General features: G+C 42.7%; 1 protein-coding gene across 1 annotated transcript in view; it reads right to left on the bottom strand.

Moving 5' to 3' along the window:
* CHMP4C (charged multivesicular body protein 4C) overlaps positions 1-17,670 on the bottom strand; it is a 30,462-nt gene extending 12,792 nt beyond the window's left edge. Inside the window, exons 1-2 of the mRNA XM_082257770.1 lie at positions 17,306-17,670; positions 2,331-2,508 (exon numbers count right to left, since the gene is read on the bottom strand). Of these exons, the coding sequence (XP_082113896.1) occupies positions 2,331-2,508; positions 17,306-17,507 (380 nt within the window). The 5' untranslated portion in view covers positions 17,508-17,670. The remainder of the gene's footprint in view (positions 1-2,330; positions 2,509-17,305) is intronic.
* Positions 17,671-19,573: the final 1,903 nt, after the last annotated feature.

Raw genomic sequence — 19,573 nt, 5'->3', positions numbered from 1 at the left:
CACTGTAATGTTTTCAGGAAGCTATGTACAGCGCTCTACCGGTCTTCCCACCAGCCACAATCTGCCTGCATTACATAGAACAGCACAAAGACCCCATGATGACTTCATTGGGTAGACTCTAAAATAGGGTATGTAATAAAAACTGATATTTCCATTAAGTTGAGCGTACCCCTGCCCCTTCTGCCTCCTTCCTCTTTATTGGTCTATTAAGGCAATTAGCAGTCACAGCCCATAGGGGAACTTCAGTGGTGGGGGGGGGGGGGGGCAGTGCCAAGTTGCTTTCAACTCCAACAGCCTTTATTTCTGAAATGGTCACAGAAATCAGCACATCTCCCAAATGCCCTCAGCCCTGATGAAAACCGTGGGCTGGATCTTGGTAAGAGTTTTGCATATATCAAAATGCCTTGAAGGGTAGATGTCAGTCTGGAGGTGTGGGTGTTCCCAGGCAGGTTTTACTTGCATGCAGACTTCCCAAGATAATGCCTACCTGTATTAATGGGTCTCCCTGATTAACTAAAATCTGCTTGTGACATTTACCTAATCTTTGACCTGATGCTCTTTGGGCTCATGCACACTGCATCTAAAAGAAGCGGCTCCTACAGGCTTTTGAGCTTTTTGGAGCTCTCATTTTTCTGCCTGGAAACTCCCCTCTATGTTACCCAATGTGTCCATGCACAGTAAGGCTTTTTCTGGAGATCACAGGTATATGCTCTTACAGGCAGAAAAAGAAACTCCACCAAAGTCACATTTTTGAGAGGAGCTTTCGAGCAGAAAAGACGCTTAAGTGCCCAAAAACGCTCGAAAAAAAGGAAAGATTAGCTGAGGGGAGGGTTTGTGAAAAAAACGCTTATGCCCAAAGAAGCTAAAAAAAAAAAACACACAAAAGAGCACACAAAAGCACAAGCTTCTTCAAGCTTAAAAGCTGCTTTTACAGGCACTTGAGATTTTATTTCTCTGTAAAAAGCTTGAGGAAGCTTGTGCTTTTTTGAGCTTTTTTTGAGCATTAGGGTTTTTTTTTTCCACAAACCCTTCCCTCAGCTTATTATTCCTATTTTATGTGCGTTTTCAAGCTTCTTGGGCTTTTTTCATGCTTTTTCACACGTTTTTGGGCACTTAGGTGTATTTTTTGCTCGAAAGCTCCTCTCAAAACATGAGTTTGGTGGGGGGGGGGGGTTTCTGCCTGTAAGAGCATAGGCCTGTGAATGTCTATAAAAGTCATAGTGTGCATGGGACACATTGGCTAACATGGAGGGGAGCTTCCAGGCAGAAAAAAAATGAGAGCTCAAAAAAAGTCAAAAGCCTGTAGTACAGCTTCTTTGAGCTTCTTTGAGATGCAGTGTGCATGAGGCCTTAGGCAGAGAAAAAAAAGCTCAATTGCCTGGAAAAGAAGCGTTTTTTGAGCTGCAGTGCGCATGAGCCCTTTGGTCCTGGTAGCAGGTTACAGTTATGGTATTTATCATACGCACAAACATTGTTTTTTTACCCAGCCTGTTCAATTTTGCCCCTGCATGGGCAAACCATGGCTTGTCATATCCTCTTGTAACTTTAATAAAAACATTGAAACAGAAAGAACTGAGATGGAATGAATAAAAGAGTTAGATGATGATGGATGACCTCCAGCCAGAAAATGAGGTGGGGTTTATCTGACTTCCTGTAGCTTCCAATGCACACTGAGAGCTCACAGAATGCAATGAAGTCATGGTAAGCAGATGCAGTATATGAGAAGAACCTGTACAACTGTGCAAGAATGCAAGGCATGAGCATCAACTTTAAAGCCACACATACCCTGACTGTAATGTAAGCCTATGCATATCACTTTTGAGATTACCTAACTCCGAAGTGTTCACAGGAGTTAGTAATTAATGGCAAACACTGGCAGAACTCCCAATGCTGCATGTTATGTTTTGATATCATTTGGTTGAATTCATTTAAGGGTCACACCGGGATTGCACAGGAACGCACGCCATGTTCATCGGGTGGTGCTATTTTGCAGGTCTGAAAATTGCACCAGAACATGGAAAAAGCGGTGAATGCACTACCTTTAAAAACGCGTTACACCAATTTGCATGGTACTGTGGAACCATGCGATTTGGTGTCTGCAAATGCACCGTGCTTGCGATCTGCACAAGCAATGCATTAGAATGCAGTGCAGGAGACGCATATTAAATGCTACTTTCCTAGTGTGAACCGGCCCTTAATGTGGTAATCTAGTGTAAAGAGTTACAGCTGCATTTGGATGTATCCTAGATCAAACAAAACACTTGTTACAAACATTTGGTGGAAATAAGTATTTTCAGCTGCCATAGACATACCATTCCAGAGCTACTTACATGTTTTGATGTACTGTTTTCATTGCCTTGGCAGCATAGCCCATGTTTTTCAGCACCTCGGTGTTGGTGTGGGAGTTTTCTAGTGCTTCTCTCTGGAACTCAATGGTGGAGAGGGTGCCATCAATCTGCATTAACTGCTTCTCTAGTCTCTTTTTTCTCTTTAAAGCCTGTAATGCAGCTAAGCAAGAAAAAGACCCATTATGGAAAATCATTCAGATCAATTCAATAAATGCGTCCAATCAACTACTAGAACAGGTATACATTAATCCTTAAACCCAAGACTTGAAATGCAATACCCTGATCAGCCATAACTTTAGGGCCACTGACAGGGTAAATGAACAACATTGCTTATCTTGTTACAATGGCATCTGGAAGTTGGTGGGGTTTATTAGGCAGCAAGTAAACCTATTGTCCCTGAAGTTGATGTGTTAAAAACAGAAAAAATGGGTATCCCATTTGTTTGTGTATTTGGCTGTGTAGCCACAGACTGGTCAGAGTGCCCATGCTGACCCATGTCCACAACCAAAAGTGCCTACAATGGCCACGTGAGCATCAGAACTGGACCACGAAACAACGGAAGAAGGTAGTCTGGTCTGATGAATCACATTTTCTTAGACCTCATGTGGATGGCCGTGTGCATGTGCGTCACTTTCCTTGGGAAGGCCAGCCAGCAGAGACAGTATGATGCTTTGAGCAATGTTCTGCCTGGGAAACCTTGGGTTGTGCCATTCATGTGGATGTTAATTAACTTGACACGTATCAACTACCTAAACATTTTTGCTGACCAGATACACCCTTTTTTGGAAACAGCATTACCTGATGCAAATGGCCATTTTTAGCAAGATAATGCACCCTGCTAGACTGAGAAATGGTTAAAGAATGATTTGAGGAACACAACAATGAGTTTGAGGTGTTGACTCCAAACTCTCCAGATTTCAATCCAATCGAACATCTGTGGGATGTGCTGGAAAAAGGAGACCATGGCCCCACCTCGCAACTTACAGGACTTAAAGGATCTGCTACTGACGACTTGGTGTCAGATACCACAGCATGCCTTCAGAGGTCTAGTGGCATCTATGCCTCAACAAGTCAGGGCTGCTTTGGCAGCAAAAAGGCAACCTACTCAATATGGGTGGTCATAAAGTTATAAGTGATCGGTGTATATTGCATCTTACCCATCCTAGATGTGGTGGTTAACATGGTTTCTTTTATTCCAGGCTAAGCACTTTTACTGCAAGTACAGAAAATACTACTAGAAAATGGGTGTCCTTCCTGTGCAAAGAACTACATTTTCAAGCAGTGTTATAGGCCTTCCTAGTTCTCCTATGTGGACTACAGGACACCTCAGCTTTATGTAATAGAGATGGGAAAAGAGGAAGTGTTTGTAGTAGAGGAGGAGAGCAGCCTTGGGTGACATCGCTGCTCCTCCATGGATTCAGAATAGTGTGTAAGCATTGTCATGCTAGCACAGGACATGTGTTACTGGCAACATCACTGGGTGAAAAAAAATAAAATAAAAATAAAACCCTAATAAAAAAGAAAATGAATGCAGCCACCACATCTAAGGAACCTTTAATCTGCAATATAGTATATTCCTATTCTTGGATTTAGATATATTTTAAAGCAGACCCGAGTCTAGATATTTCTATAGCTACCCCACGTCCCTGCTGCATCCTACGCTAAGCTGGCACTAAGACATATCAGGACTGCAGCCACACCTTTCAAGAGGTTTGACCTTTATCTTTTTAACAGACAATGGTTGCTTTCAGGTCTGGGGAAAAATGTACAGGTGGGCTCCAGGTACCTAGTACTCCTTTCATGTCTAAAAATCTAAACTGTTGGTAATTATTATTTATAATGAACTTGTATACTGTATGTATAACATATTCCTACATTCATGCAATGCAATATAGGAAAAAATAAAATTTAAAGCATTATACCAGTGTCCTTCCCAACTTTCTGGGATAAAAAAAAAAAGAGGGGCAACTTTTAGCATAAAGTATGTAGGCAAAGGGAACACCCCTATAATGCACCCAATTATGGACACCATGATGAAGAAGGGCTCATTCTAATGGAAAGCTAGGCTGCAGCACTTAGATACAGCTAAATTCAGCATCTGGATGCAGCAGCACTCTGCACTATGGTCACATCTAACTGCATAATTAGCTGCATCCAGTTTGTGTTCAGCCAGAAACAATGGCCCTGGGCGCAAAATGCTCAACACAGAATTAGCCTCAATCAGGAACCAGAGTACATCGGAGAAATGCGTAGAATAATTAAAAGGTCCTCCAGTCTACTGTATCATTTAACAAAAGGCAATATATAGGTGAACATCGGATATAGCATGTTGACTGGATAGTTCAAAGAGAGTCATATCCAACATATCCAAACTGCTGGTTAGAGATCGTTATGTGATAGAGGCATTTTATTGACTGTGTTTTTTAAGTTTAATCATTTAATTATTGATAAAATTATGTAATTTACATAAAAGTGGAACTTAACTGTATCTGAGCACCGCAAACCAAAGACACAATTTGATTCATTTTTATATTCAAAGAAAATTCACCCATCTATCTATGTCTCCTTGCTTTATTTTGTTAAGAAATTACTTTGTAAAGTATCCCCCTAGAATTTCTAGCTTTGGCCATCTTGAGTAAGGGCAGGTGATGTATGTAGCATTTACTTCCCGAAATGCATTCTGCCCCTATCGAAGGCAGATGAAACTAGCCCCAAGCACTTTGTTTTACAAAAAAACATAATACTATAAAAGTTTGATGAAAAGTGAATAGTAGTAGAACACTTTTGGAAGGTAAATTGTTTATTTTCTTACATAGGTCTATGCATCACACCAAAAATAAAGATGACTGAGAAGGAAAGAAGTATAGAAGGATCAGGTTCCAAAGAAGGGACAGTTGGGAGCGAAGTAACATACCGTACATGCTTATTTCTAGGATAAGCAAAACTGTCAATGTTCTAAAACTTTTATTGTCATGCACTGCACTGTAAGCACTTTTAGAACAGAGCAGTTAGGGGTGTAGGTCTTGGGAGCCAGTTGACTTGTCTGTACTGACTATTGGGTGTGTTTGGGGAATTTTACAGCATTGTGACTTAACACATCTTTCTATTATAATGAATTTCACTTAACTCTTGAGACACATGCAGTGATCTCACTGAGCAAACAGACTTTTCTTTAGCAACAATTCCAGACAACACATAAATGCAGTAGGCAAGCTGCTAACCCTATGCAGCAAACACTACAACTGCGTTAAATCAAAAAGTTCACTCAAAACAGTTCAATCCAAGTTCTCTTTTACCAAATGCATTTAGATTCCCAAGATCATCTCACAGGGCTACTGGGAGTGTGCAAGTTGGGTTTGACTGGGGTTCTATCGTAAAAACAATGGGAGCTAAGGCCATCTTTTACCCATCTCATTCATGATTATGCAACAGGGAGTTGGTGTTTGTTTGCAGATGGTCACAAGTTTGTTGAAGTCTACTAGACCCTGACAAGCTGATCTTGTCTGTCTTGCACTAGTCTATGCTGATCTGACTGACACAGGTTTGGGGGGCATGTGAGCGGTACCGCTTCATTGTTTTGGTGCAAATGCTTGCCTGAATTAGGTAGTTCTAATGAAAACTACCACCAAAAAAGTGCAATTAGGAATCCCTGTTAGTGTCTTTTCTGCCAAGAGTGCAAAAAGGTACAAACTTCACAACCTTAATAGATAAGAGTTGTCCAAACAGTATCCTGGTTCACCTATCATATCAATGTCAGAAAAGGTTTAGCTATGCTATTGCATAGATGTTGAGCATTGTGGCGCTTCGAACTACAAAACACTCAAGTGTGAATGAGGCCTTAGGCCAAGTTCACATGGAGCAAATCAATGGGTACAACATGTGAGAGCCATATTGACCTGCATAGGGATGTTCAGGTGTTTCATGCAGCTTTGTGTAGGCAGTCTCATTGATGGCACAGACATAGCCGCTGTTGCTAATTTGACATCCATGTGGATTTAGGTGTGTGTCCCTGAACTCAAATAGAGTGCGTTTGGGGTTGTGCACTGTGCGGATGTCAAACTGGGAGCAAAATCTGTTTGTTTTCAAATTGTTTCCAATTGTTATCAAAGGGACTGTCTGCATAGGGATTCACTAAACACCTGTGCCTCCTCACGTGGGCAAACAGGGCCCTCACATGGGGTATGCATTTATACGCCCGATGTAGGGCCTAAGGCCTCATTCACACCTGACCATTGTGTAGCTCAAAGCTCCACAACGCTCAACATCCAAAATCCTATGTAGTTTAATGATGGCCATTCACATATGAGCACTCTGGTATCTGTATCCTTGATGCTCCGAAGGCTACTTTTGAGGCAGGTTTGGGCATTTTGGCCCCAGAGACTTTAATGGGAATGTCTGTAAACACTTGAATCAAGTGTTTTTTTAAGGCATATGTAAGGTGATTCTTAACCTGTAAGAACTGGTATAATCTTACTGGTGCTTTCCATTGGCAAAAACAAAAGAACCTGAAGAATACACTTCTGAATGACGCCTTACAGTTCAGTGAATATTAAGGGTACATACAGAGATGCAGATAGATGACTCAACCCCAGCAAGCTGAGGTGGGCCACATTATGGTCCCTTTCACACTTATAGGACCTGAAAGTCGCGCAACTTTTACGTAAGTTGCACAAGCAGCATGAAAGGGGCCTAAAGGCTAAATTCACCTTTTGTTAAAAAAAATAAATAAATAAATACACATGTTTTTTTTAATAATGGAGCCCGCAAGGCATAGCACCTGTGATCAGTAGATCGCGGGTGCAATATGAGGCTCCTGCAGACCCTCAGTACACCTGTCTGCCTATACCTCTCGTACAAGCAGACAGTTACTGAAGAGCAGGAAGAATCAATGAACTATGAGGGTGCTCACCAGCACCCTCGCACTTGATTGAGAACTACAAGCCATTTGCTATGGTGGCAGACAGAACTTGTTGTTCAGTGATTCACAGAACACTGTGAATTAATGACACGGTTGTGTGGGCCGGGCCACACACACCTGCACTGCTTTTGAATTGTGATAGTGGGTTTGGGGAGAGGGTGTAACATGTAACTTTAGTGATCCTTTAGGCTGGGTTCACACTGGTGCAATGCGGGAACCACATAGATTCCTGCACAGGTTCCCGCACCGCATCTGACTCACAAGCAGTTCACGCTACTCTCTGCGAACCGCTGTGGGTATCAATAGAAAGTTAATGGCAGAACACAGTGCGAACTGTGAAATCGGACGGGAATTGGATCGCATGGGTCTGAACACCCAGTGCGGACCAAAAAAAGGGTCCTGCACCATTTTGGTGTGAATGCGATGCGATTTCAGCCATACAAACTGTGATGTGCACAGCAATGAGGTACTAATCACATGCGATGTCCGGCACGCACCAGTGTGAACCCAGCCTCAATGACTTGATTTTAAAGACCCCAAAGTCAGCGAGCAACAGAAGATAAATTCTATGATAAAGTGTAATAACGGCTAATGCCAAGCCAGAGGGGGTGTGTGTGAGAGCCGTCACAGGGACTGAAAATTGCAGTATAGATGGATACTTTTAAAGACAGCAGAGATTATCCTGAGTGTAAAAAAAAACAAACCAGAACAAAATGTGTAATTTGTAAGAGCTTTCAATTTCTGAGACGATAAAACACATCATGGATGAATATAAAAGACTTCTACAGCCAAACAAAAGTTACATGAGGCAGATCTGTGAAGCAGCAAATTATCAAATCAATAATCAACTTCTATTAAAAGATTTGCAATTTGTAATAAAGAGGTTTGCCATCTACAACTGTTTGTGTCGCAGAGCTCATTCCTGAAAGCAAGTCATTCACACTGAGCACTGCATCGTGGGTGGCAGAAGTGTGCACAAAACTGAAAGCTTAGGTTGTTCATGAAGAGTGTTGGGGTGGTGTTGTCAAGGTAAGTCAGCTAAAGTATTTCATTAAGTTGACCCTGAGGAAATATACTTTACATTTCCTATACAAAGCTGTAAGACATTCAGGGTAAATCAAAGAGGAGGTTCAGTCTGTAAAAAACAAATAAAATGTGACTTTTAACAAATGGACACTTAACCTGTCCAACGATCCAGCAGCTAGTTCTTCACTTGCCTCCTGGTTCCCGGCGTCGGCTCCTCCTCCCCCCCCCCCCATCTAAAATGACATGCCAAGTTAGGCAGAGGGGGGGGGGTTGTTTTAAAGCGGAACTTACCCTTTTAGGTAGAGCTCTGCTTTAACAGCATCTATGACCCTCTTCAGAATTCCATCTTGCCCCCACATGGCAAATGTTGGTGCTGGCAACAGGTTCATGTACCTGTTGAAAACAGGTAAGTTAACTTGTGGGCAAGCACTGTTTTGTTTTGTATCTGGGTTGGTGGAACCTGATGGGGAATTAGAGACACTAGTTCCCCATCAGGTCAGCTCTCTCCTTGTGATTGACATTGGGCTGATGAATAGCCAATGTAAAGCCTGCAATTGGGTATAGAATATGCCCGCAGCCTGCTGTCAATCACAAAGAGAGGGAGGAACGGATAGGGAACTAGTTGCTCAGCTTCCTCATTAAAGCGGTGTTCCAGCCTCCCCTCTCCCCCTCCAAAAATGAAAAGTCAGCAGCTACACATACTGTAGCTGCTGACTTTTAATATTAGGACACTTACCTGTCCTGGAGTCCAGCAATGTCGTCACCGCAGCCGATGTTTCCATCGGCTGTCGGGTGCTGCCGCTGTCATTGCCGGTGAGGGAACCCGGCAGTGAAACCTTGTGGAGAAGCGCATTTGGATTGGCTCCGCAGCGGGGGAAGGAGGAGGGGGCCAAACTTTCGAGGGACAACGCCGCGGCGCCGTCTCCCAGAAGTGGGGAAGGGTACCTGTCAAAAACAGGTACCCGTTCTCCCCTCCCCCCTGAAAGGTGCCAAATGTGGCACAGGAGGGGGGGAGGAAGCAAATGAGCGGAAGTTCCACTTTTAGGTGGAACTCTGCTTTATGTTCAACCCATTTTGAGCATCACTATTTGCTAGGAGCCTGTCTGCATGTGAAGTCAACAGCATTCTTGACAACCAATGACAGTTGGGAAGAGGATAGGGATGGCAAACATGCCATTCTGTTTCACAGCATACAGAGAAAGACACTCTGTCTCTCTCTGTACAGCAAGTTGGAGCTGATCCTAATTGCCTCCAGTTTCATTATCAGGTATTTTTGAATTTAATGCAGCAATAGCACCACTTTGTGAAATTGACGCTAATACGAACAACCTGAATCTGCCATGTGTCAGTAAAGCTAATGAAACTGGCAGCAGGGATTATTCAATCATGCACTGGTCATTTTAAAGGGGCTGTACTGCCAATAAACTGTTAGTGCTTTATTGAATTCCCCCATTGGATGGTCTGGTAGGCCAGCCTTTTTTCAATCAGGATGCCATTATATTCCCTTAGGGGTGTCTTGGCAAAATGCTTAAAAATTGCTCATAAATTATATACAAGCCAGTGGGTGGATGAAGCCCGAATTTTAGTTACACAAACCCATAGGTTTTCATCAATGCTCAATTACAGCCTTACAGCAGCTGGTGTCCTAACAACCCACAATGTCATTGGTTGATAAGAAGGATGTGGCGCCTGCACAGCATCCTTGTTGGACCCTTTCCTGCCCTTCTCCATCAGCACTGGGGTCATGTTAGCTGGGTGAGACAGACAAACTGGGGAAGAAGACAAACACTGGAAAAAGAATAAGGCACTTCTAACGTTGGCTGTCCTACATGTGTGAATATCGCTACGTTATATAAAACTAAGCAAAAAGTTTTACATATTTTATAATGGGGTGCCTTGATTGAAAAAAATAAAAGTTGAAACACTGTGGCAGGCTTCCTTTAACTTAATATGGTGAAATATACATGCCCTAGCTTCAACCGAGGTTCATTGGTCCTTTAGGGGGTTACCGAACCATACCTCACTTTATATCCAGTGTGCACCCAGGTATCCTGCAAACATAGACGATTGTCTGTTGTGGAATTTTTGCTTACCTCCTTGCCTTCTCATTGGCCACCAAATGTTATGGGCATCCCCAGGGGTCAATAAAAATGCACATTTGTGGAAAGAGGTGGGCCCAGTATTCCAACTTCTAAACAATGTTAATATCAACCATGAAAGATGTGGTTGATATTAGACTACCTAGACTACACTAGAGGTGCCTGCAATATGAATTTTGAATCACAGGTTCACTTTAAGGAGACTTGTGTGCAACTTTGCAAGTCTACACGAAAAGGAGTTCCTGACACGTCACATGCCCGGCTACTACTTTACAACAGCACGCAGTATGCATGTAGAGGCAGCACTGTATCTTGGCCTAGGCCAACAAGGCCCAGGCCTATGGCAGCATTTTGCAGGGGGGCAGCAAAAAAGCTGCACCACACACAAGGAAAAAAAAACAGCCTCCTTCTGCCTCCCGCACTTAAAAGGGTCCCTGCCGGCTTGCGCTACACTTTTAGTATAGTGCCAGTCTTACAGGGCGAATTGGGCTGGAGGGCAGGGTCCAGGAGGCAAATCAGTCTAGCACCCCCATAAAGTGGTCACACTGTTCCCTTCTGGTATGATATGGTATGGTATGATGATGGGCACTGATGAGGCTGACCTTGTGGGAACTGATGAAGCTACACTGATGGGCACTGATAGACTTTGGTTGTGGTCTGTGGTTTACAGATGACAGGGTGGGTCATAAACAGGAAGAGGTGTGGCCTTTACAGGAAGGGTGCGTCATATTTAAATTAGGGGGTGCACAAGTTTAGTCAGGCCTAGGGCAGCCCTAAAACCTAAATACACCACTGTGTAGAGGCCATGACCAGAAACCACAGCAAATACTCAAAGTGGTTCGGATGCTGAAGAATCTTCAACGCACATAGATCTTCAGAAGGGCCCCTTTTCTATATGTCAAAATGTTTAATAAGAATTCTCAAAGATTCACCAACCGATGTCAATTGCATGTCTTAGGCTTACAGTTCCAATAGTATTTTACAGCTTACTCGTAAGTATGGATTAATAAAGCATCAGCTCTACAGCAACATCAAGAACATAATTCTGGTCTAAGGGGCCCTTTTCCAACGAAAATAATATCCCAGCCATAGAGTTATTTTACAACTAAAGAGTAGTTGTAGAGCTGCAGCCTGGGTTGTCGGAAGTGGCAGTGTGGCAATGGCCCATGTGATCGGTGGGACAGCCAATCTTTGACTTTAAGGTCTGCTGTAGGAAATGATTTATAATCAGACACTGCCATTTATAAAATTTGTTATTAAGACATTGCAGTTTGTTGTTGTCTGAATGAGTGTTGATGCTTTATTTAAATGCAATGGTGACCAGCAGTCATGCCTCTCCTCGGAACTGTATTCACAATAGAATTTTAGAGGATAAGCTTCCCAGTGCTCCTTTGTTCTCTTATCTTTCCAAAACTTTGGGTTTCAAATCTCCTGGTAAAACATTTCTTCTATTTCTCCAGGATAGTATTTCACCTCAGGATTCTGTTCTCTGTCAAAGGCACTCCATTATTCATTAGAAGAAATTCACAAACATCTAAGGTCAACATTCAACATCTCTCCCAGCAGAGACTGAAGAATGCAAACTAGAATATGATGTCTGTAATCATAAAGCCATCAAAGAAACAAAACAAGGCACGCCTTTCCTGCTGAGTCCTAAGAATAGACCTGAATCCCGAAGGCTGCGGTTTGCTTAGAAAATGTATGCTACTCGCTGTGGCTTTTACGAGCTGATATACACTCAGGTGTGAACAGGGCCTAACTTAAATTGTGTCTAAACTGTTGTTGTTTTTTTTAGTTGTGGACTGACTAATGAGGGGTTGGAAAAGAAGATTTACTACTGTCTCTATTTATCCTAATGACTACTGTCAATGGGCATGAAAATGAGAGACAATCCCCAATATTAAGTTGCCACCTAAAAAGCAATAGAGGAGAAATTTTCTAATGGAGACCTTAGCTCTGGGGACAACTATATCCTAGTACACACAGGCCAAATGTTGGGAGGCATCAGCTGGTTCAATCGAAACCGTCCGACATTCAGCCTGTGTGTACAGCAGCTGGTCTTACCGGTCGAAGGGGCATGACTGAAAAAGGTCTGTCGGCCGGCTCCCTATCAGCACTCTTAGCCAGTGTTCTGGTGGCGGGGTGGGGCAGTCTTCCTGTCAGAACACAGCAGGGTAGATCGCTGTACTAACATTACTAACATTGCAGTTAGTAGTAATTAGTGCAGCAGCTCCTCCTGACTAGTAGTGTGTACTAGGCTTATGAGGGTATTACCCTCATTTAGATTCTTTTTTCTATTCCTTCCTGTTTTGTCTACAGGACAGGAAATTAAACCTCTTCAATGGGACACAGATAGCAAGGGAAAAAAAAAAAAAAAAAAAATAATGTTCTACCTTTCCTTGCTCTATCCAAAATTAACAAAAAAAAGTTTTGGCTTTGGATATACTTGAAGACTGAATATTCAGATTGTTGTATTAGCCATGTTATGGCTGGTTCTATTTTTGTGTAATTACAGATATATATATATATATATATATATATATATATATATAAGTGAGGAAGGTAAACTCAAATAGGACCCACAATATTTCTTCACTATTATTAGTCTCCAACAAAACCACAGAACACTACAACACTACACACAATGGAACCGACTCTTAAGGCCCGTACACAAGAGTCGAAATTCGGCCGGGAATTTTCGTCCGACGACCGATCTGCCGATTTTCGGCTTGTTAGTATGGTGCTCTCGACAACCGACTCCGACTTTTCGGCCGAAAAAAATCTTGGTGTGCAGGCTATAAAATTTTTGTCCTCCGTCAAAACACGTCCGATTTTCGTGCAGTCAGTACAGATTTCGATGGGGAAAAATCTTATGAGCAAGACTGGGCATGCTCAGAGATGTAAGAACACAAAGAAAGCAATCCAACACATGACATCACTTCTGAAGCAGAATTCTGTCGTGCTGGAAAATTTGTTTGCAGTCTTGGCACATTCCAACCAACAGACACCACTCTGGACAAAAGACGAAAGACCGGTCGGCGGAAATTCGTTGCGTGTGTACGAGGCTTTAGCCCCCGTTCACACTAAGGCGACCTGTGAGGCGACCTGGTCGCCTCACAGGTCGCCGTAGGTCGCCTTCCATAGGGAAGCTGCGGACCCGTTCTAATAGGAGCGACACAAGTCGCTCCGACTTAGAAAAAGGGTCCGGAGCTTCTTTGGGGCGACCAGGAGGCGACCGCCATAGACTTCAATGTTATGAAGTCCGTGGCAGCCGCTCCGAGGTCGCGGTGCGAGCAGCGTCGCTTGTATGTGAACGGGGCCTTAGTTGTTAGGCAACTATGATGCTTCCATTGAAGAGATAACAGGAATATAGAACATTTTATATTTTATGGGGGTATATTTAGATACAATGTACTAATAAACAATGTATTTATTTTATGTATTTTTTAATATATTACTGACAAAGCTCTACTTAGAATCTTAAACCATTCACATCAATCTCCTCCTCTGAATACATTTACAATCTAATGTCTCTACCACAATCACATACAATTAAGTTCCAGCTGGTAGGAATCCAATTAACCACTTCTGGACCGGAATGGTTTGCCCCCTTAATGATCAGGCCATTTTACGCAATACGGCACTGCTTTACTTTAACTGACAATTGCGTGGTCGTGCGACACTGTACCCCACAAATAGAGCTTTCTTTTGGTGGTATTTGATCACCTGTGGGAAGTTTTATTTTTTTTGTGCTATAAACTGAAAAAACAGCGACAATTCTGAAAAGAAAAAAAAAAACAATATTTTTTACTTTCTGCTATATAACATTCCCAATAAAAAAAAAAAATTAAAAATCCAATTTTTTTCATAATTTTAGGCCAATTTGTATTCTGCTACATATTTTTGGTAAAATAAAAAACCCAATAAGTGTATATTGATTGGTTTGTGCAAAAGTTATCCCTTCTACAAACTAGGAGAAAGATTTATGTCATTTTTATTTTTTTACTAGTAATGGTGGCAATCAGCAATTTTTAGCGGGACTGTGACATTGCAGCGGACAGATCGGACACCTAACGGACATTTTTTACACTTTTGGGGGAACCAGTGACATTACTACAGTAATCAGTGCTAAAAATATTCACTGTTACTGTAATAACGACACTGGCAGGGAAGGGGTTAAAATCAGGAGCGATCAAAGGGTTTAAATGTGTCCCTAGGGGGTGCTTTCTAACTGTGTGGGGGATGGGCTTGCTGTATGAACACATGAGACGTGTTCCTAAATAGGAGGAACACAGGATCCCTGTGTTCATAACTGACAGAACAGCAGTTTGCCGTGTTTACATTGGCAGACTGCGGTTCTGTCTCTAAAGGGAGTGATTGCGGGTGCCCGGCGGCAATCAGCTTCCCCTGTGGTAAATGGGACCCGCTAGCGGTCCCGCAAAGCGACATAAAGGGACGCCGTTTTGCGGGACAGAGCCGACCTGCCGCCATAGAATTACTGTGGCTGGTCGGCAAGCGGTTAAAGCAACAGTATGTTTCTGGGTTATGGGAGAACAATGGGCAGAAGAAACATAGAAACAGGAAGACAATGTCAATCACCCATCGCTGCATATAAAAATAAATATAAAGCACAGCTGCAGTATCAGGAATGGACAACAAGGCTTAAGCCGGCCATAGATGTATGCAGGTTCAGCAGGGACCAGACACATTTCAATCCATGTATGGGCCGGCTGGTTGTACTGAAGTTGATCCACCAATCGACTTCAGCAGCCTGCCGTTTTTTTCGTTTGATCGCTGCCAGCAGTGATTACTGTATTCTGATGGCTGGGAAACCTTTCACAGTCAGAATACAATAGCCCTGAGGAAGAGATTCCAGGTCAGTGTTGATGGGGGGGGAGGGGGGTAAGGGGAATCGAGCAATTTTGTTTCCTGCAACCATGGGTTGCTTAAAGCGGAGTTCCATCCAAAAGTTGAACTTCCGCTCATTTGCTTCCTCCCCCCCTCCGGTGCCACATTTGGCGCCGTCCCTCTGAAGTTTTGCCCCCTCCTCCTTCCCCCGCCGCTGAGCCAATCCAAATCCGCAAGGCTTCACTGCCGCGTTCCCTGACCAGCAATGGCGGCGGCAGCACCCGACAGCCAATGGAAATATCGGCTGCGGTGCCGACATCGCTGGACTCCAGGACAGGTAAGTGTCCTAATATTAAAAGTCAGCAGCTACAGTATGTGTAGCTGCTGACTTTGAATTTTTTTTTTTTTTTTGGTATGGCTCACTTTAATTAATGCGGTTATCATGCTGAGCCTAAGCATGATAAACTAAGGGCCTCCACACCAGCCTTTCTCTACCTTTTTAACTTGAAGGAACCCTTAAAACAACTTTTAGCTCCCAGGGAAGCCCTGTTCAAAACGACTATATCTAATGTATAACTCGTAATGCATCGATGTGAACGGTTGGTTGCGGACTTACAGAATAAGGAATGTGGGTTGCTAGTGAAATCGTTAAGGGTTAAACTGAAGACAATGGTATGTTGTGAACTTACGCAATAAGAAAAAAAAAAAAGGAACGTGGAGGGTATATTTTACACTCAGGATTGATCTACAAGGTATATGACAAAATAGTTTTCAGTGATAATGGAATGAAACAAATTGTAATAATGGCTACAAAATAAATGCAGACTATGAAAACTGAAAGCTGTAGTTTTCTCTAATATTGGAGGCCAGTTTAGAAATGCTTACTTATTATGAGGGTCAGTGTAAAGGACCCATTGTCCAGTGAAGTGGACCAGAGGCCAGTGAAGTGTACCTTTACATTAGTATCCAGTGTATTGCCACCATACCATTGGTGGTTAGTGAAATGCTTCCTTACTTTGTTAGTCAGTGGAGAAAGGCCCCCTTACATGGTCTTAAGCCTCGTACACACGCGTTGAAAATCGGCAGGGAATATTCGTCCGACGACCGATCTGCCGATTTTCGGCTTGTTAGTATGATGTTTCCGACAAACGACTCCGACTTTTCGGCCGAAAAAAATCTGGTGTGCAGGCTATAAAATTTTTGTCCGCCGTCAAAACACGGCCAATTTTCGTGCAGTCAGTACAGATTTCGACAGGGAAAAATCTAATGAGCAAGACTGGGCATGCTCAGAGAAGAAAGAACACAAAGAAAGCAAACCAACACATGACATCACTTCTGAAGTAGAATTTTGTCGGGCGAGAAAATTTGTGTGCAGTCTAGGCACATTCCAACCAACAAAACACCACTCTGGACAAAAGACGGACGATTGGTCGGCCGATAATCGTTGCGTGTGTACTAGGCTTTAGGCAAGGGTCTTCAAACTATGGCCCTCCAGCTGTTCGGGAACTACAATTCCCATCATGCTTAGTCATGTCTGTGAATGTTAGAATTTTACAATGCCTCATGGGATATGTAGTTCAGCACAGCTGGAGGGCCATAGTTTGAGGATCCCTGGTTAGGGATAACCAATCGGAGAAGGGCCCTATTACACTGGTGGTTACTAGAAAGAATGTGCCTTACGCTGGTGGTCAATGAAAGCAATACCCCCCTTACAGATAGTGAAATAGACTGCCATCAGTGGTTACTTATCAGAAAGTCGGAAATTGCTCATTGCTTAAAAACCCCCCCAGCAATCTCTGGAGGAACCCCAAGGTTCCAGGATGCCCTTGGGTCCAAGACAGCCATTTTATAAACACTAGACAAACCTTGCCCAAGGCACCGATAAATTATGTACTATAAAGACTAGAACATGGTTCCTTCTTTTAAGAAGTGTGTAATACTTTTTTTTTTTAAGAAGTAGACATAGTTTTAGTGTTTATAGTTACAAGCAGGTATGAAGAACACTGTTTATAAAAGTGATAGGAAGGGTTAAAGCGTAGATCCTGGCAGGGTGGCGACGTCCTCACCTCTCTTGTTTTTGGTTCCATGCTTCCTCGCCGTGGCCAGTTCCTGTTCGATCTTCTTTTCCAAATATTCCTGTTTCTTAGTTAACATGTCCTCTGTTTCCCGCAGTCTGAACAAAGCCTCCTGGGCACTGGGGGCCCCTTTCCTGCCTTTAGAAGACCCAGAGCCACCGGCAGACTTGAAAAGTTTGGTGATTTTACTCATGGCTGTGTGTTATTTGCTGCTTGTCACCAGTCAGAAATCAACCATCCAGCAGGAATATTCCTCTCAGAAATCCGGATTCAGGAAGAGAAGCACGGAGAACAGCCCTGCTAGGCAGACACCTGTCATTTCCTGACTAGTAAAACTTGAAAGGCAACTTCAGCTGACCTGCCAGTGGGGTGGGGTAAGATTAGAATGATCAAGTGACTTGTTACGTAGCTGAATACCTGTTTGATAATCTCACACCCTACCACATGGCATATTCCAAATGAAATTTCATTATATGTTTCCCTGACATCATCCACAGCTAATCAATGACTAACCCTGCTACTTTTAGCAAGTAAGTGTCACAATCCCATGTACAATATGGCCTAACAATAGCTGTAATGATGTAACTATGAATGACAGTTTTCTTTTGCCTATCTTATTAGAATGGAAATAATGAAAACATTTAGGCCGTAGTGAGCAGTAGTGAATCTTAAAGACCCGTACACACGATACGGAAATTAAGGTTTCGTCCGACGAACAATCTGCCGATTTTCTGATTCTTAGTATAGTGCTTTCCACAGCCGATTACAAATTTTCGGAAAACAAATACTGGATCTGCAAGCCATAAAATTTTTATTGTACGTCAACACAACATCCGATTTTCATTTAATTAATATAGTTTTTTGTCCGAAAAAAAATCGTAAGAGCAAGACTAGGCATGCTCCGAAACGAAAGAACACATACAAAACAATTCAACAAATTACATCACTTCTGAAGTAGAATTCTGTCGTACGGGAAAATTCGTATGAAAGTAACCTCTTCACTTTCCATATGAGACTAGCATGCAACAAAAAACGGACGAAAGATCGTCCGATAATCTGATCGAGTGTACGAGGCTTAACTTAATACTTGCACCTAGAAGTAAGCTTATACTTAGGCTGGGTTCACACATGCGGCTATGGTTTTCAGTCCAGAGTCCAGTGTGTTTCTGTTCACTTGTTCAGGTGCGGATTTTTGACTGAATTCGCACCTGGACCAGACCTAAAAACGCACAGGACCCTTTTCAAAACCTCACCGTGGCCGCCCCGGACATGTTTGAGCAGGCTCTATTGAAATCCAGTCACATTCGCATGTTATGCAAATTAAATGCGTTTAAAAACGCATCCAATTCACATATCTGTTAACTCAGCCTAATGGGCCACACTATAAGATTTTCTGAAGACTAATGCCCCATACACACGTGCAGATTATCTGCAGACTTTTGTCTGCAGACTTACCAAAACCATATAATATGAGGTCAACCCTAAACACTTTCAATTTGTATGCAATCTGGCAGGCCCCTGCACTACATAGAAAAGGTAAATCTGAAGGAAATCTAACCACAAAAGTTGGATAGTGTGTATCCAGCTTAAGTGTTTGACTATCTTAAAAATGTGCTTAGTTTGGGAGATAGTCACATCATCACATAATGTCACTACACATGTGCAGTGCGCTCTGCATTCAGGGTGCACCAAGTACTGTGAATGCAGAGAGCACCGTGCAGCGATTGTGAACCCACATGCAAAGAAGTAACATCATAGAGGCCTGGCCATTCAAATGACCAGAGAATGCTAACCCGGAAGGAAGACCTGGGAGCAGTGACCGCTCAGTGCTGGAGGGCTCCTTTTAGAAGATAAGTCTGTCATCATGTGCATAGTATGCTGTGCATACTAGCACATTATGGCATAAACCTGCAGGGGCCCATTAAAAAAAAAAATCTGAGACTACTACCACTTTAAGATCTCAGTGTTGCATTAATGCACAGTAAAAAGCATGTTTAACTGCACTGTGTACTGCTGCGGTGCCATTCGTTTTGAATGGCACTCTAATGTACTAACACAGTAGAGGGCAGTACACCACAATGCACATATCTAGCATTTTGTCACAAAAATAGGGCATGTCTTGGCTGCAATGTGGCAATTCACAATGAACGCAACACACATACGCACACGTGATACTATGCCCAGTAACACGCATTCAACGAGCCGAAATGCAGCGCTAAAAGAAGAATGATGTTATTCATCATATATATATATATATAT

The sequence above is a fragment of the Pelophylax lessonae genome (genome assembly GCF_965119305.1).
Source record: "Pelophylax lessonae genome assembly, chromosome: 5".
Taxonomy (NCBI): Eukaryota; Metazoa; Chordata; class Amphibia; order Anura; family Ranidae; genus Pelophylax; species Pelophylax lessonae.
The sequence above is the reverse complement of the archived record's forward strand: the minus strand, read 5'-3'. Positions and strand labels throughout refer to the sequence as shown.